General features: G+C 38.6%; 2 protein-coding genes and 1 pseudogene across 6 annotated transcripts; 2 read left to right on the top strand and 1 right to left on the bottom strand.

Moving 5' to 3' along the window:
* Positions 1-141: 141 nt before the first annotated feature.
* LOC306875245 (elongation factor 2b-like) lies at positions 142-2,680 on the top strand (annotated as a pseudogene). The gene is made up of 9 exons (XR_013785843.1): positions 142-149; positions 328-520; positions 669-844; positions 925-1,030; positions 1,226-1,461; positions 1,562-1,786; positions 1,913-2,091; positions 2,176-2,308; positions 2,376-2,680. The product of XR_013785843.1 is annotated as an elongation factor 2b-like (transcript).
* A 1,334-nt stretch (positions 2,681-4,014) lies between these two features.
* LOC306875225 (BTB/POZ domain-containing protein 2-like) lies at positions 4,015-10,401 on the bottom strand (the record flags this gene model as incomplete). 4 transcript variants are annotated; one of them, XM_079425693.1, is made up of 9 exons in its annotated part: positions 4,015-5,047; positions 5,555-5,701; positions 5,982-6,069; positions 6,219-6,411; positions 6,551-6,748; positions 6,838-6,943; positions 7,168-7,324; positions 9,135-9,254; positions 9,458-10,050. In XM_079425693.1, 9 exons carry the CDS (start codon positions 10,048-10,050, stop codon positions 4,886-4,888), a joined length of 1,764 nt encoding a protein of 587 aa, XP_079281819.1. In that variant the 3' UTR covers positions 4,015-4,885. The 4 variants fall into 4 exon arrangements, with proteins under 4 accessions (XP_079281819.1, XP_079281821.1, XP_079281820.1 ...); XM_079425694.1 differs by having other exon boundaries at positions 4,016-5,047; positions 9,548-10,215; XM_079425695.1 differs by lacking the exon at positions 9,135-9,254 and having other exon boundaries at positions 9,458-10,401.
* Positions 10,402-11,401: 1,000 nt separating this feature from the next.
* Positions 11,402-16,074, top strand: LOC306875224 (SWI/SNF-related matrix-associated actin-dependent regulator of chromatin subfamily E member 1-related-like). Its single transcript, XM_079425692.1, has 9 exons — positions 11,402-11,486; positions 12,732-12,825; positions 12,997-13,218; positions 14,013-14,133; positions 14,217-14,272; positions 14,389-14,455; positions 14,548-14,763; positions 14,850-14,982; positions 15,264-16,074. The coding sequence occupies exons 2-9, from the start codon at positions 12,748-12,750 to the stop codon at positions 15,274-15,276; spliced, it is 906 nt and encodes a 301-aa protein (XP_079281818.1). The 5' UTR covers positions 11,402-11,486; positions 12,732-12,747; the 3' UTR covers positions 15,277-16,074.
* The last annotated feature ends 1,052 nt before the right edge of the window (positions 16,075-17,126 follow it).

The raw sequence follows: 17,126 nt of genomic DNA, 5'->3' as shown, positions 1-17,126 counted from the left end.
TGGTAGTAGGTACACTATTAAAAATGTGTTTTTGCAGTGATGCCATAGAATCATTTTAGGTTCTCCTAAAGAACCTTTCGCTAAACGGCTATTAGAACAATCTTTTTAAAATGGCCTTTTATCATAAGAACTTTTTGTGCAATGAAAAGGTTCTGTGAATGTTAAACGTTCTTCATGGAATCCTAGATTCCAAAAAAATAACCTTTTATTTTGAAGAGTAGGGTGCCAGATGTGAGAATTAGACTTGCAGTCTAAAATGTTGCATGATCTGTGGCTTTTTTTATTCAAATAATTTAAAAGTACTGTCTTGCTGGTGTGTGCATCCAGACAGACTGTGCTCAGACAGGCCATTGGTGAGAGAATAAAGCCAGTATTGATGAACAAGCTGGACCGTGCATTGCTGGAGCTGCAGCTGGGCCCTGAAGAGCTGTACCAGACCTTCCAGCGCATCGTTGAGACTGTCAATGTGATCATCTCCACCTATGGTGAGGATGAGAATGGACCTATGGGCAACATTATGGTGAGTGCCTCATGGCTTGCTCATGGGACCTTTTACATTTTTCAAAAACCTTCTCCTTGTATGCTATTATTCTGCGTTGAATTTTAAATTGATTGGCCTAAAATGTTCACTAACCTAGTACACTGTCTACTTAACATCATGCTCTTAGATTGATCCAGTCGTGGGTACTGTTGGCTTTGAATCTGGACTGCATGGATGGGCTTTCACTTTGAAGCAGTTTGCAGAGATGTATGTGATGAAGTTTGCTGCCAAAGGTGAAGCCCGGCTGGGACCAGCTGAGCGGTGCAAGAAGGAGGAGGACATGAAGAAGCTTTTGGGAAACCGGTGAGATGGGAAAACCCAACAGAACAGCAAGACTGAATATAATGTAATGTTTCTTTATGTAACGTGACCATTTCTTGCAGGTACTTTGACCCTTCCTCTGGTAAGTTTAGCAAGTCTGCCACTTCACCAGATGGCAAAAAACTTCCCAGGACTTCTGATCAACTGATCCTGGACCCTATCTTTAAAGTGAGTAATCTTGCACTGAGTGGTAACACAATGGTTGCTATCCAAGCCATTAATGATGATTTTAAAAATTCTTCACTTTGACCTGATTTTCTTGATGAGAAAATTCAGTCTGATATGGCTGTTGTGAACAACTTAGATTTGTTTGCTTTGTGCATATGGATATTTTATGGAGCTGTAAATTTTCCCATTGTATAGACATTTGATGCCATCATGAACTTTGAGGAAACCGCTAAACTGATTGAAAAGCTGGACATCAAATTAGTCTGAGGACAAGGAGAGCAAGCCACTGCTGAAGGCTGTGATGCGTCGCTGGCTGCCTGCAGGAGAAGCTCTGCTTCAGATGATCACTATCCACCTGTCCTCACCGGTTACTGCTCAGAAGTACAACTGTGAGCTGCTTTATGAAGGACCTGGAGATGAGGCTGTCGTGGGTATGTTGTAGCTCTCAGAATATAAGAATTTAAGCTAGGAATTTATTTGTTTCTCTAGATTATTCAAAGTTGATAAGTTAAATTTTCACCATTTTCTCAGGTATCAAGAACTGTGACCCCCCCCCCCCCCCCCCCCCCCCCCCCCCCCCCCAAATGGCTTCTCATGATGTACATCTCTAAGATGATGCCAACATCTGACAAAGGTCGTTTCTATGCCTTTGGCCGTGTCTTCTCGGGCTGTGTCCACTGGCCTGAAGGTGCGCATTATGGGACCAAATTTCACCTCTGGAAAAAAGGAGAATCTTTACCTCAAACCCATCCAAAGGTTGGTTTTTAAACCAAACAACTATTTTGTCCCAAAACAGAACTATTGGTTAAGGTCAGAAATGGCATTTTTTTTTTTGTTTTTTTTTTGTCTTTGCGCTCTTTCTGAAGGTATTTTGTTCTTTAGGGAGACTTGTGAGGAGAACGTGTGGTATTCGTTTTGACGTTCATGATGTGACCCTGCACACTGATGCCATCCACCGTGGTGGTGGCCAGATCATACCCACGGCACGCAGGGTGCTTTACGCCTGTCAGCTCACAGCTGAGCCCAGGCTTCTTGAGCCTGTGTACCTGGTTGAGATTAAGGTATGCAAGCAGTCAACTTTGAAATTCTAGTTGGTGCTCTTTCAGTATTTGCTACTGTACTCTAACTTTGTCATCCATCTACAGTGCCCAGAGTCTGTTGTTTGTGGCATCTATGGTGTACTGAATAGGAAGCGTGGGCTTGTATTTGAGGAATCCCAGATTACGGGAACACCAATGTTTGTGGTCAAAGCCTGCCTACTTGTCAATTAATCATTTGGTGAGTGAATCAAAAGACACTTTGTCGTCTTCATTGTTACATGGCCTGAACTGTTATCTTTGCGCAGGTTTCACAGCTGACCTTCGCTCCAACACATCTGGCCAGGCTTTCCAACAGTGAGCCTGTCTGGAGACTCCATAGAAGCCAATTCCAAGACTGCCCAGATTGTCTGACACACGAAAGCGCAAGGGCATTTCAGCTTTAGACAACCACTTGGACAAATTATAGATTTACTTGAGCTATATTTCTTTCTCCATTATAGAGACCAGAACACTATATTAGATGTGACCATGGCTTTAAGATGCCTTGTCTGCCTTATGCAGGCATCTGTAGTATAGACCAACAGGTAAATGGTGGCTTTTCTCACTTCCTAGTGGAATTAAAAATGTTTTGTGCTAAAATGGAGTCAAATGTAATGAGTTGCACAATTTATGTACTGTATACATAGACTGCATATTAATACACATGGATATTCTGTACTTACTGTAATCTCATTAAAAGATATTAGCAGTCTACCTCAAAGTAAAATATTTCTGGAAACCTGGGCCCGTATTCATAAAGATTCTAAGAATCCTCTCAGAGAGCTCCTATTTTAGCTTAAAAATGTCTAACTAGGAGTCTTCGCTTAAGAGTGATTCAGGACCAATCTGAGAGCAACTCTGAGCAAGGAAAAGACAACTTTTATCTTAGTGAGGAGGCGGAGCTGACCCCATTGCTAGGAATCGCACAGTATTTTGGAGACCATTTGGTTGTCGAGAAGGAAATAAAAGAGCGCTGTTAAGAGTAGGGTTTATTATAAGGCTTCACTTTGAAATTACAGGTGTAATTTTTCCTCTCTCTCTTTCTCTCACACACACGTGTGTATATATATATATATATATATTTATTTATTTTTTTTAATTTACCATGCTGTCATGATACTTACCGTGTTTTATAGGAAATGAACAGACATATAAGCCTAACAAGTGCGGTAACAGACCCAAATTGTCACTGCTGAATAGTTGCATTTTTCCAGTTGCCAAATGTTAATGTAGTGATTTCTGGCGCTATGGCAATTCTGCGCGGTGTCTGAGTTGTTAGCATGTCTCTAATAAGATCGGTCAGGTATAGTGTGTGCATGTGTACGTTCAAGGTTATTGTAGGTTTTGGTTTCAATTTAAGTAATAATTGGAAAAAATCTAGTCTGGAAAAAATTCATATGCATGAAAATGGGGGTTTAATGTATGGTTTCTTCAATAGGCTGTATTGTACTGATTGTACGATAGTTTTACCCCCTCCTAATTTTTTTTTTTCCTCCATTTGTGCAATGGTAAATATGCCACCTATTGAAAATCAGAATTAGCTTTATGCCAGGTGTTTACACATACGAGGAATTTGTTTTGGTAGCATTCTGACTAAGGTCCATTAAAGTTGATTGACTGCATGTTAACTCTAATTGGCATTGCCTGCCAAGGCAATCACTGTTATTAGTGCATGTTTAATATGTTCAAGTATTAAACTTCAGCATTTCACTTGTCCAAACATTTGTGTTTGAAACTAGAATCAGCTAAATGTGAGCGGTGCACTAGTTTAAAAGCCATCTGATGTGGTAGACGAGTGTTATGACCTTAGACTTGGACACTTAGATTGGAGGAGGTTTGCTAACACCACTCACAAAAAGTTGTTAGTATTAGGTATCATGTATGCTGCATAAATTGGTCCAATATAACAAGCTTGGGGTGCAGAATTTAATTGAACATACAGAAACAAGACAAGGACATTATATTTACAGCGCTTACAAGGTAAGCATTGGTACATTCATGAAGCTGTTTCCTGTTCATCTTCCTTAAATCAACATCAAGAAATGAAGATTCAGAATCGTTAACGAAAATGTGTTCAGCATTTCACTGCAGTCAATACTTTAGAGCTTTTATACATCGTGGCATTGTGAATGCAAGTGCTCTTGTGGTTTATCACTACAAGGGCAACTATGGTAAAACACCATATAAACATCTACCGTTCACATTGCTGTCAAGGAAATGGAGTTTCACTTCTAGCAAGGGGTGCAGGCCACTCGAAACGGGTACATAACAGTACATTTTACAATTAATTGACGTCTTAATTGAGATGTAGTGTACTTTCCCCAAACTTGCTGTTGCACCTGGGGGCTTAAGTGCATCAGTGCGATTTGAAGGACCGATGAGCACTGAACAATCAAGGGTCAAAGGTGGACCAAAAGAAACCCCAGTTGTCAACATTCAAATAAATGTACAAATGGAAGAGAGTTACCCTCTAGAGTTGAACTGTACCTGTAGTAAATCATTGCAATGACAAGTTCACCTATTTGTTCATTAATTAGCAATGACATTGGCTGCTCATAACATAAAGGTGGTACTACGAGGTGCTACTTGGGTAGAAAAATAATATGTACCCTAAGTACACTTTGAAAGGACTGAATTCTCATGCTTCAAATCTTAGAAACAAAAGCCATTAGAAATGAGAGATCAGTATTTGGTCACCGGTCTACATGGATACCAGTGAATTGGCCACAAAATGCAATGCAAGAATCCTCAATCGTGAGATGATTCTGCTTAGTCATTATGTGTAGAAGATGACCTCTGGGATTTGTCCATCCTCTACAGAAGTGCCATTGTTATTGCCTGCAGCATAGCAGAATGTAAAGCAGGTCTTGGTACCAGTAGCAGGGGCTTCGTGGGTGACTTTACGCATCCCTTTGGTCCCATAATGAGAGTCTGGCCCCTGCAAAAGCATCAATCCACCAAAGGTTAATTTATAATTCATGAAGTACTGTATTAAATTATATAGACATTGTATTAAATTATTATTCTTTGGTAACAAAGGGATTTCAAGGGAACTATATGTGCAGTCAAAAAAGGTCCATTGTCCAATAGCGTAGTGATGTTTGAAGCACAGCTCACAAAGAAGTCAATTTTAAAACCAAAAACAGCAATGACAATGCAATAAATTCACTTAACCAACTTCAAAATGAAATCTGGTTGGGAAAATCTTTCGCTCTCACTTAAAATTCCAGATTCCATGTATTCCTATTAAAAATCCTATATTTCCCCAAAGTTAATTGATAGCCAATAGACTTTAGTTAAAGTATTAGCTTTACAAACAATAACAGAACTGTAGATGCAAGGAACCAAGATTTGGTACTTGCCATTGCTTGTAGGTGGTATTTATAATAACAATTTTGGCATATGAATGGGCTAATACACCAATTCGTTTAGTAGTCTGTTTTACCTTGAGGGTGGCACAGGCAATGTAGTTGACGCTGGGAAGAATTTCCACAGGCTCCTTGAACATGACTCGGAAGGTACTAGCCGTTCCATCGCAGCTAAAGCCTGTATCATTCTGACCGAGAACTGTGTTGCTGTCTGTATGTATGATCTACATTAGAAGAAAATATGCACCATTACCACTCACGTATGGCCATATTTTCACACTTCCAAAATCAAATTCAAGTGCAAAACTACAAAAATTACTGGTCGCAAGACTTTTAATTTGCAGCATAAAATCTGGTCCTTATTGCAATTGATTCTGGCCAAGAATCGCCTAGACAGGAAGACCATCCGCCAGACAAGCACTGACTGTCAGTGAACATACTGCAGGCAGATCATGCTTGAAATATGATTTTTTTTTTTTTATATATATATAGTTTTGTTCTCACCTGGATGTTGACCTGATAGTCAGTTGGACCATGTATGGACCCATAGAGCCCAAATCCCACCACAAATATTCTGCGGTTCACAGAAAACCTGTGAGGAATTTAAATGCAAACGTTACTCGACAACAGTTTTTAATGTTCCACCTATATCAGGTACATAAAATGGCTAGAATCAAATCCACATGTTCCCGTTCAATGTCTCAGCACTTTTTCAATCAATGGTTTTAAAAACACGCTTACCGGATGCGGTCACTGGTTCCGCTGTAGCCCCAGCGGCTCTCCACCTGACTGAAACGTGTGATACTGCACTCTTTCCCCCGGAGGCAACAGCGAGGCCGGTCAATAAACTCCACGTGTGGTTTTGGATTGACGGTAAAATGCAGGAATAGACTGACCACCTCCCGGTCTGTGAGTATACCAGACTGAGCCGGACCTATCGTACACATACACAAGGTTTAGCTCGATGGCTAGTGCCACTCAGGAAGCTAGAGCAGCTATCACTAGCATTTTAGCTTAGACGGTCAAGTGAAATACTGCAGATCCACTTTTCAGAAAAGCACTCAGGAAATTACCTGCTGCAAACTCTTCAATAGTCATGAGCGGGAAGCGAATAAGGGAAAGCGCTTTTCCCAACACTCTGCGCTTGTTCTCCGACGTGGGCTGTAACTGTTGCCTTTGGGCCTCGGCATCCGCCCAACGAACCGCAGCCCCAAAGAGACGCACTTCCCGTACACCCAGCGTGTCTCTCTCCAGGACTGCCATAAGGGTGTCTGCACAGGAGGGAACATAAAACGGTCTATTTCTTATTCTTCTGATCTCATTTTGTTGTGATATAATATTTGATACTTAAGAGCAGTACCGAGGTCGACATCCGTAAAGCCCTCGGCGGCTAGCGCATCAGCTGTGTTCTTGTCGATATTTTCTAAACAGAGACTAGCCAGCTGGGGCTCGTCAAAAAGACGTGCCTGAAAGCAAAATGAACCATGTTTTCATATAATCTATAATTGACTGCGCAAAAAAAAAAAAACAGACACTCAATACGCTCGAGGCGCTGTTTGCTAGGATTTCAAAGGGAGCTGTCAAACATGGGGACTCAAGATGGCCAGGGGACAAACTAGAAACAAAGGCGTTGTCCAATATGTCAGTTCCTATTGCCAATATGAAATCGGACTCAAATTCCTGTGATTACCTGGGTAAGCAACATGAACGCATTGTCAGCACGTAGGTTTTTCTTTAAGAATTCGACGCAGTGGGCTTCGAGCGCAGGTACTGCGTACTTTTTGGCTGTGTAAAGCGTGGTCATAACGGTCTCTGGTCCAATTTGCACTTCATCAGAGTATAAAAATCTGTAATTGCAAAGGGGAAAAAAGACTTAAGACTTACAGATTGACAGAAAGACATAAGCTGATAGAAAGACAAACAGACAGGTCTTGACAGACAGACAGAACAACAGACGGATGGACGGAGAGATAGATGGACAGACAGACAGATAGATAGAACAACAGACGGATGGACGGAGAGATAGATGGACAGACAGACAGATAGATAGAACAACAGACGGATGGACGGAGAGATAGATGGACAGACAGATAGATAGAACAACAGACGGATGGACGGAGAGATAGATGGACGGACAGACAGACAGATAAGGCAAGTTTATTTATATAGCACATTTCATACACAGTACAGTGGTAGTTCAAAGTGCTTTACATAAAAGAGAATGAAATAGTCATTAAAAATAATAATCACAGCAATAAAAACAAGGAATTAAAAATAATAAAAACAAGGAATTTTAAAATGATATAGAAATTGATTTAAAATTCATTTAAAACGGTTAAAAATAGAAAATAATTATACATAAAATACAGTGCAGTCAGTTCGGACGTAGCACAGTGCTCATTCAACAAATGCACAGCTAAACATGAGTTTTGAGTCTTGATTTAAATGTGGCTAATGTTTTAACACATCTGATCTCTTTTAGCACATCAGAGATAGATAGATAGATAGATAGATAGATAGATAGATAGATAGATAGATAGATAGATAGATAGATAGATAGATAGATAGATAGATAGATAGATAGATAGATAGATAGATCAACAGACGGATGGTTGGACGGTCAGATAGATAGATAGATAGATAGATAGATAGATAGATCAACAGACGGATGGTTGGACGGTCAGATAGATAGATAGATAGATAGATAGATAGATAGATAGATAGATAGATAGATAGATAGATAGATAGATAGATAAACAGACGGATGGTTGGACGGTCAGATAGATAGATAGATAGATAGATAGATAGATAGATAGATAGATAGATAGATAGATAGATAGATAGATAGATAGATAGATAGATAGATAGATAGATAGATCAACAGACGGATGGTTGGACGGTCAGATAGATAGATAGATAGATAGATAGATAGATAGATAGATAGATAGATAGATAGATAGATAGATAGATAGATAGATAGATAGATAGATAGATAGATAAACAGACGGATGGTTGGATAGATAGATAGATAGATAGATAGATAGATAGATAGATAGATAGATAGATAGATAGATAGATAGATAGATAGATAGATAGATAGATAGATAGATAGATAGATAGATAGATACATAAACAGACGGATGGTTGGACAGTCAGATAGATAGATAGATAGATAGATAGATAGATAGATAGATAGATAGATAGATAGATAGATAGATAGATAGATAGAGTCAAACTTAAGAAGATAGACTGACAGACATTATTGATCCCTGTTTTATTGTTGGTTTGAAATGAGTTATTAAGTCTGTCCACAATGTCTAGTGTATTGTAAGGTTCTGATTTATTACAAACATTTACCATGGTAACTGTTTATTTCCGCCAAAATATCATTGCTCTAGCCACCACAATCACTTCAAAACTAACAAAGAATCCAAAAGCTCCTTTACACTGTTGTAGGGTATTAGTGGGAACAGAACCCGTATGCTATATCGGCGGAAACACGTGTATATATACCATGACAAATTTTTGCAATGGTCTGCTGACTGCGGTGACATGGCAGAGGGCATCTGAAGGACGTTATGACAGCAGGGGTCAACACACAGAAGAGCAGTACAGAGCATGAAGCGTGCAGCGAAGCATTCCGCGGCCCATTCTTACTTGAGAAGGGCTAGAAATGCAGCCGGTTCCACATCTGGTAGTTCAATTTCGGTCGACGTTGTTGCCATGCCACCGTTGAACATGGCATCAAACACGGCACTTCCCACAGCGAGAGCAAATCTGCGAAGAGCAACGGGACCCGACTGTAAATACGGCCATTTGAGGATTCAATATGGATTTATCCTCGCCGAAACAAATGCTTTAGTTTATATTCATCGAGCGGGAGAGTTTGCCATAAACTTAGTTTAGTGCAATATACAGAATGATAAAAAAAAAAGACTCCAGTAAAACATACAAACAGACCGCCATTGATTCATCCCTACCTGTGCGCTGGAATGCGCTGCACTCCCATTCCCTTCCCAACCAAAAAATGGACGTCACTTAGCACTTCGTTGTTAAACAAAAATGCAAACCTTTCTTTCACTGTACTTTTTGTCGCTTGCCAGTTGTAGACCGGCTCTCGATAAACCAAAACCGAAGCCGGGCTGCTGGGAAGCGAGGCGACGGCGGCGGACGAGGATGCGGTAGACGCGGATGAGGATGAGGAGGATGAAGATGATGGTGTCGCCGTCATGTTTGACGCAGCGCCTGAAGTCGCTCCGCTCGGACCGATCGACTGCCGCGGAGGGTTGTGCGCGCTCGGCGTGCTTCTCACCGCAGACTCGGCGCCTCCGCCGTTCTCCGGGCCCGACCGGGGGTTCGCGTTCCCCGCGCTCCGGTTCATCCCCCCAGCTGCAGCCACGGCTCCCCCGTTGCTGGCGGGTGAGGAATGGGCGCTGTTGCTCGGCGGTGCATTGCCGAGTGGCCCCGAATTAGACAAGTTTAGGCATGAGGATCGGTTGTTGCTCTCACCCGCAGCCATCTTGGATGGTGAACACTGCAGGCTTTGCTGGTATAAACATACACAACAGCGCATAACCAGATATACTGGCCAAATGACTGCCTTCCCACGAGAGACTTGAACATCATCGAACCCCTTTTAATTAATTTGGCCTTCCTGCCTACAATTAATTTTAGTTTTGATGTTTAGGATGGGACAGTTTTATTCTCTAGTCAACGCTTTGTTGGAGAGGAGGCAGGTGTTCGTGGAAATGTTTTCATTCTAGGAAATGTGGAAATTAAGTGGCATGAAACTAAGCAACTTATCCCACATGGCAAAAATTAAGTGTTTTAAATAAGTTAAAAGTGTAATCGTTAACAATTACGTTAAATATAACTGTAGGATTAACCAATAGCCCTATTCAGTTTCACGGGTTCTTCTTCGGTTGTTTTTGCTTCGTTTACTTTTTTTTTTTAAATCATTATTTTCAAAAAATATAACTTTTTTTCTTTTATGAGAAGTCATACAACTTTGACGATCCCCACGGGTATAGAAATGTGTGGAATTTTAAAATAGCCTAGTGAATTATTTTTATTATTATTATTGTAATTAATTTCCATTGGCTAGATACTGCTTTCTGTTTAGTGTAAAATATTACTGCAGACCAGTGTAGTAATATCATTAATAACAAGCTTTTGTAATGACTATTGCAATAATAATAATCTAATAAATCATGAAATAAGTTTAGATACAAATAATTATTAAATATATCTGATTAATTAACAGAGCTTAGTTTGCCTCGACTTCAGTGATAATAGAAGCCAGTTAATTTGGAAATAAATGTTTTCTTTATAAAATTATGCTTAATTATTTCTCCCACAGTATTCATATATTTTGTATTTACTAATCTACTATGATTTTACTACAAAGCCATAGGCTGTAGGTGCTGTTGTAATTTACTGCAAGTGTAGTAAAACCATGGTTAATTTTGTAGTTACTATGGTTTTACGGCAAAAATAAATAAACAGTTCCTTTAGTAAAACCATGGTTAATTTTAAAATGGTTAAATTGTAAGAAATTAATTTGTATTTGACATACAAATGCACATTCCCAACAATCTCTAGCCTATAGAATGATTTAATATGCTGGAAAAGTCGAGGAAAATCATTGGATTTTGGTTGGATTAAATCATGGAGAATTTTGGTTGGATTAAATAATAACTTTGATGGAAGAAAATAAAGGGTGCGAAAACATGACGATTCATATATCAATATTATTATATATTTACTCCAAAATTAGTGTCCCATAATTGAGTATTCATAGCAGAAAATTGACAACTGCTTTAAAACTCTTATTTAAACGATAATAATAAAAACTTTATTTCCAGTCATGCGCAATGCAAACGAAGCACGTTGCCATTCGTCCCGCCTACCCAAAGCCACAAACCAATCAAAACCACCAAGCAACTGTCAATCAAACCAACGTTTGTAGCTGGGCTAGCGTTTGAGTTAAGAAAACAGGCATTAATTTAGGTAAGTGGAATTATTGTGTATTAAACTCCCGGGAGATTTTGATAAATACAAGTAGATATGTATAAATATAAATACATAATCTCTCGTAATAAAGACGAGATTGATTTATTTTGTCTGAGCTTCAACAGAGGCTAGTTAGCCAACTATGCTACTTAAGCTAATCATAACCGGTGATGCAGAAAAAAGTCCTTTTTAAACATTAATGCACCTAAAGCTCCAACTCGCATGCATGTGTGTTTGCAAATATACAATCTACTACATATTTTATGCAAACAAAACATGTATTAAATAAGCCAACAGTCGATTTTATAATGATTGTGTTTTCCAAATATGTCGATGCAGCATTTTGAGTCTGTACTGCTCAACATTTTTGTTCTAGTATCATTAAGATATTATAATATTTAGATTTTTATTTATTATTTCTTAATTTTAGTTACTTTTTGAGTAGTTTTGTTTATGTTTTGAATAAATCCATATAGATTTTATTTCGGGTTTTTTTTATTTTATATCAAGTTAAACTAAATGAAGATGAGAAATGTTGTCTAACAAAATGTATATGTATATTTATTGTATATGTGTATATATATATATATTAGTTATTGGTTGCTGGTGGTTTCCAAACTCTTGATTTCTCCATGCCCTTTATTTTTGCTATAGCTCTAATTGACTTCTTTTAGCATCCAAATTGCTTGCTTTTCTCTCAAAGCCAGCTCCCTCATCTTCATCCTGGTTTGTGTGCGTCATCATCGATTGCAGGATTCAGAATGCAGAAGTAATGGATATAACTGATACGACACATTCCCTGCTTTTAATATCTGAAGAATTAATGCAACAGGACACAGCTGATCACTTAGAAAGACCTGTGAGGCAACTGATCCAATACTTATGCTCACATCAGATAGAGGGATGAAACTCTAAAAGTGCTGAACTTCTTAGCTGGTGAAACAGCTATTTGTTGAATCACCCAATAATAAAATGTGACATTCTGTAGTTTTGTCTCATATTCAGCTTTTAATCATATTTGTAAATGTCTTGACTCCACATTCAACAGAGCAATCTTGTCTTTACTGTTCCAATACTTTTGTAGGGCACTGTATGTATGTATATGTATATGTGTGTGTGTGTGTGTGTGTGTGTGTGTGTGTGTGTGTATATATATATATATAAGTTTATTTCAGTTAACGTTTGTTTCAAGTAAAAAACAAATAACAATTCTACCATTTTATGTTTTTGTGTGTCTCCCAGAATTTTCTGAATTATAATGGGTGGTGTAAAGCAAGAGCAAACTGATGCTCCTGCATCTAAAGACTCTCAACACATAGACACCACACAAGAGGAGGTAAGATCAGGACTCCTTAGAACCTTGTCTATTATGTATCACAGAGTACTTCAGTTATGTAATTGAATCATTGTAAAAGGTTTTGTGGTCAGCATAGTCAAGCACACTCATATTTTCTGCACACACTCTTCCCAAATGTGATTCATATCAATTTGAATTGTTTTGTTACAGAACCAATCGACTTCACAGCCGGTAAAGAAGCGAGGTTGGCCAAAAGGGAAGAAGAGAAAGAAGGTTTTACCAAACGGTCCCAAGGCTCCGGTTACTGGCTACGTACGTTTTTTGAATGAGAGACGGGAACACATCCGAGCACTTCATCCGGATCTTCCCTTCCCAGAAATCACCAAGAGACTCGGAGCAGAATGGAGCCGCCTGGCTCCTCATGATAAACAGGTATTTTTTGTGTGTGTGAACTGACTGTCCAGATGTTTCCTTTTAAAGGAATATTTCACCCAAGAATGAAAATTTGCTGAAAGTGTACTCACCCTCAGCCCATCCAAGATGTAGAGGAGTTTGTTTCTTGTATTATTACATCAATGTATCATTACATGCTCTTCAATGGATCCTCTGCAGTGAATGGGTGCCGTCAGAATGAGAGTCCAAAAAGCTGATAAAAACATTGCAATAATCCACAAGTAATCCACACAACATCTTGTGAAATGAGTTTTCTGTCCATAACATTGCTTTTTACAGTGAAAAAGTTGTCTCGTCTGAATCAGAGGAAATATGCACAGATCAAGCACCATTTGTAAGCAAAAACAGTTCTAAAGAAATATGTTGGTGGATTTTTGATGTGACCGAACAAAGGATTTACTTTTTTTACTGGAGGAAGTGTTATTAGGCTCGTATTTTGGCCAGTTTGAAATTAAAGAGCCTTAATGATAGATTTGTTGTTGTTACAAACATGCAAATGTTTACCTCACAAGACATTAATTGATGTACTGTGGATTACTTGTGAATTATTATGATGTTTTTATCAGCTGTTTGGACTGTTATTCTGACGGCACCCATTCACTGCAGTGGATCCATTGGTGAGGAAGTGATGTAATGATACATTTCTCAATTTATTTTGATGAAGAAACAAACTCGCCTACATCTTGAACTGCCAGCAAACTTTCTTTTTTTTTTTTTTTTTAACTATTCCTTGGAACATCATCATTCATGAAATTTTTAATTTTTTTTAACAGCGGTACCTAGACGAAGCCGAAAGGGACAAAATGCAGTATGCACGAGAACTCAGGGAGTATCAAAAAAGTGAAGCTTATCAGATCACATGTGCAAAAGTTCAGGATAAGAGAATTAAGAGAGGTAAAAATTTCGTTTTTATTTTAAAAATTAGAAATAGCGCAAGTGTTAGTTTATAGCTTATCATTTGTTTTTTTGTTTTACAGAGGAGTTGACTTCTGTCATTATCAACGCCAACAGTTCAGGATCTGCAGGTTTTAAGGCAAGCATACGAACAAAGCTTGAATTCCTAAATATTCCCACCCCATTCTTGAAGTAGAAACTTGTAAGCGTGGAAATTGTTCTTGCAACCTGCCTCATGAAAAACTTTTCTTTCAGAACTCAGACTTAACGGCCAGATTTGACGTCCCTATTTTCACAGAAGAATTTTTAGACCAAAACAAAGGTATGTTTTTTTTTTTGTTTTTTTTTCTCTCTCTCAGAACACACCATAAACGTCAACGTAAAGCTATATTCTTAAAATTTCGCCTTTCCCAGCGCGAGAAGCTGACCTGCGGCGACTGCGCAAGGCTAATGTGGAGTTCGAAGAGCAGAATGCAGTTCTCCAGAAGCACATTGCCGACATGTTCAGCGCTAAAGAGCGGCTGGAGGCTGAGCTGGGCCAGGATGAGCTTCGCACGCAAGCTCTACAGCGCCACCTACAGGCGATCAAACAGACACTGGCCAACAGCCTGGCCACTGTGCCTTTGCCAGGTCAGTACTGTACTGTGTCCATATTACCAGTACAATGATAGGTTATTTTTTGATCACAGAGTGAAACAGCTTTGTTTTTTGTTTAGGCACGGGTGAGACGCCATCAATTGGAACGCTGGACTCGTACCTGAGTCGCTTGAGTAATGCTTTAGAGAGCAGGCCTCATGAGCATCGCGTCTTAGTCCTCAAGCTACAAGAGCTCTTAGCTCACCTAGACAGGTAACGATTCTTCCTCTGGTTTGCGATACATATTTAGATTTCTTCAGAGATATATATATACGTGTGTGTGTGTATTTTTTTTTTACAGTGGAATAAAAAGCATAATATTATGCTTTGGAATTAGAAGTAAAAATTTCTCAAATTAAAAAGTCAAGTACAGTAACAATGTAAATGTACTTTGTTACTGTCCACCACTGCATAGGGTCATACATATGCTGCTGGAGATATATTATGACACTTGTTATCTGATAGTCATCTGGTTCTTCTTTATTTTCCTTCAGTGAGAAGCTTTGAAAACATGTCTACAGCTGTGGTGGATCTAAATGTCCCATGCACTGGGAAGACCTGGGACCACCATGCTCTACCTATGATTTCTCTGCCTTCAAGGGTGTAATGGGCCAAACAGTTTAATTGGATATTTTTACTTGCCAATAAGCTCATTTGTAACACTGGTGCCGGCGGATTCTAAACTCATTGATATGTAATATAATGCATCATATTATTGCTGCAACCTGAGAATTGCACCATAAATTTTCCTCTAAATGTTGAGTAACATTCCTAATCATTAGATTTTCTGAGTTAAAATTCCTAAATAATGTTTGTTTTTGGTTGCATTCCCTTTTGAATGAACCATAAGTCTGTTGGAATTACAAAGGGTGATGAATTCTAGCATTAAAATATTTCCGCTGTCAAGAGTTTACACTTCTTTGGTGATATACCTGAATGGATATGGATTTTTTTTTATTGTAACAAATATTTTAATAAATATAATAAAGTCTGGCAAGAATTATTGTACTTTTTTGTTCTTTGTTTTTTTCCATTACATTATTCGGCTTTGAGTTGTATGTTTATCCAGTAGAGGGTGACATTGGCCACAACATAAAGAAAAGTCCTATAATCTAAAGAAAAAGGGGAGTGTTCGCTTGATCAAAAGAAATACATCATACATCCTTTGGAATTGCATTTTTGTATGTCAAATTAACAATTTTCCTCCAGACCTAAGAATTGAATATGACTGTATCCGTCTCTTACTGAATGCAGCCAAAATGATGAGTCAATGATGAATAAATCACATCTGTCATAATGCATTTTAAAAAATGAATTAATACTTTCTATCCAATTTTATAATAGCAACCGCTGTTTTTTGAAAGACAATTGCAGTACAAATTTCTCTGTCGCGTTATTTTGTTCAATATTTTCATAAAAATAGATATTGACATGAAAGGTAATGTTACATAATGTTACGAACAAACACCTTCAGTCGCCATTCACTTTCATAGCATCTTTTAATGGAGTCTGAGGCCGTCATTCTCTCATTCATTTGTGCTTCGCAGAAGAAAGTAAATCATACGAGTTAGGAACATCATATCGGTGACTAAATTATGACAATTTTGTAATTACCATTTTAGGGTGAACTATCCCTTTAAGTAGCTTTTTCGACAGATTAAAAAGGGACACTTGAGTCTGTCGGTCCGCAAATCTTAATTTCTACCTCATGTCCAATTAAAACTATATTTTTCTATAAATTCTTAATAATTTCTGGGTTCAAAGCTAGAGAGGCGTGCGCGTGCTCTCTCAGCGTCGCTCGCGTGCCGTGACGTCACGGTAGTAGCTCTCCTCGCGGCGGCGGTGCTGAACAAGATGGCTGTGCGTCGCGTTACGAGCGGCTGAAAAACAGCGCTAATAATCACACACAGCCCGGCTAACAGCGGTTTGCGTCGAGAGGGTGGCTACAAACACCCTCGGGTCGAATAATCTGGAGGATTCGGAATAGCAGCCGCTGTTGTTTTTGTATATTGATAACGGGAAGGGGAGGTTTCTCAACGTTAAAAAAAAAAAATCATAAATCGCTTTAATAACAGTTTAATTATCTAAAATAACGCAAAAGGGTGAGGGTAATAATTAATAAAGAGATGTCACTGCTGTGTGTTGGAGGTAAGTGTATTATTGTTGGTTATGCATTATATATAATAATTGTATATATTTAATGAAAATAAAGGTTAAATATGTCGTTGTATTAACCAGTCACCTGATACTGCTTTTGATTAAAATGCATGGTTTGCAAGCGCGTGTATGCTTTTCAATCTGATCAATGATCAATAGTTGATTATATATTCGTTTAATATTATTATTGGTTTTTATAC

Source organism: Barbus barbus (assembly GCF_936440315.1).
Source record: "Barbus barbus genome assembly, chromosome: 9".
NCBI classification, from domain to species: Eukaryota; Metazoa; Chordata; class Actinopteri; order Cypriniformes; family Cyprinidae; genus Barbus; species Barbus barbus.
Note: the sequence above shows the minus strand (reverse complement) of the source record. Positions and strands in the feature narration are given on the sequence as shown.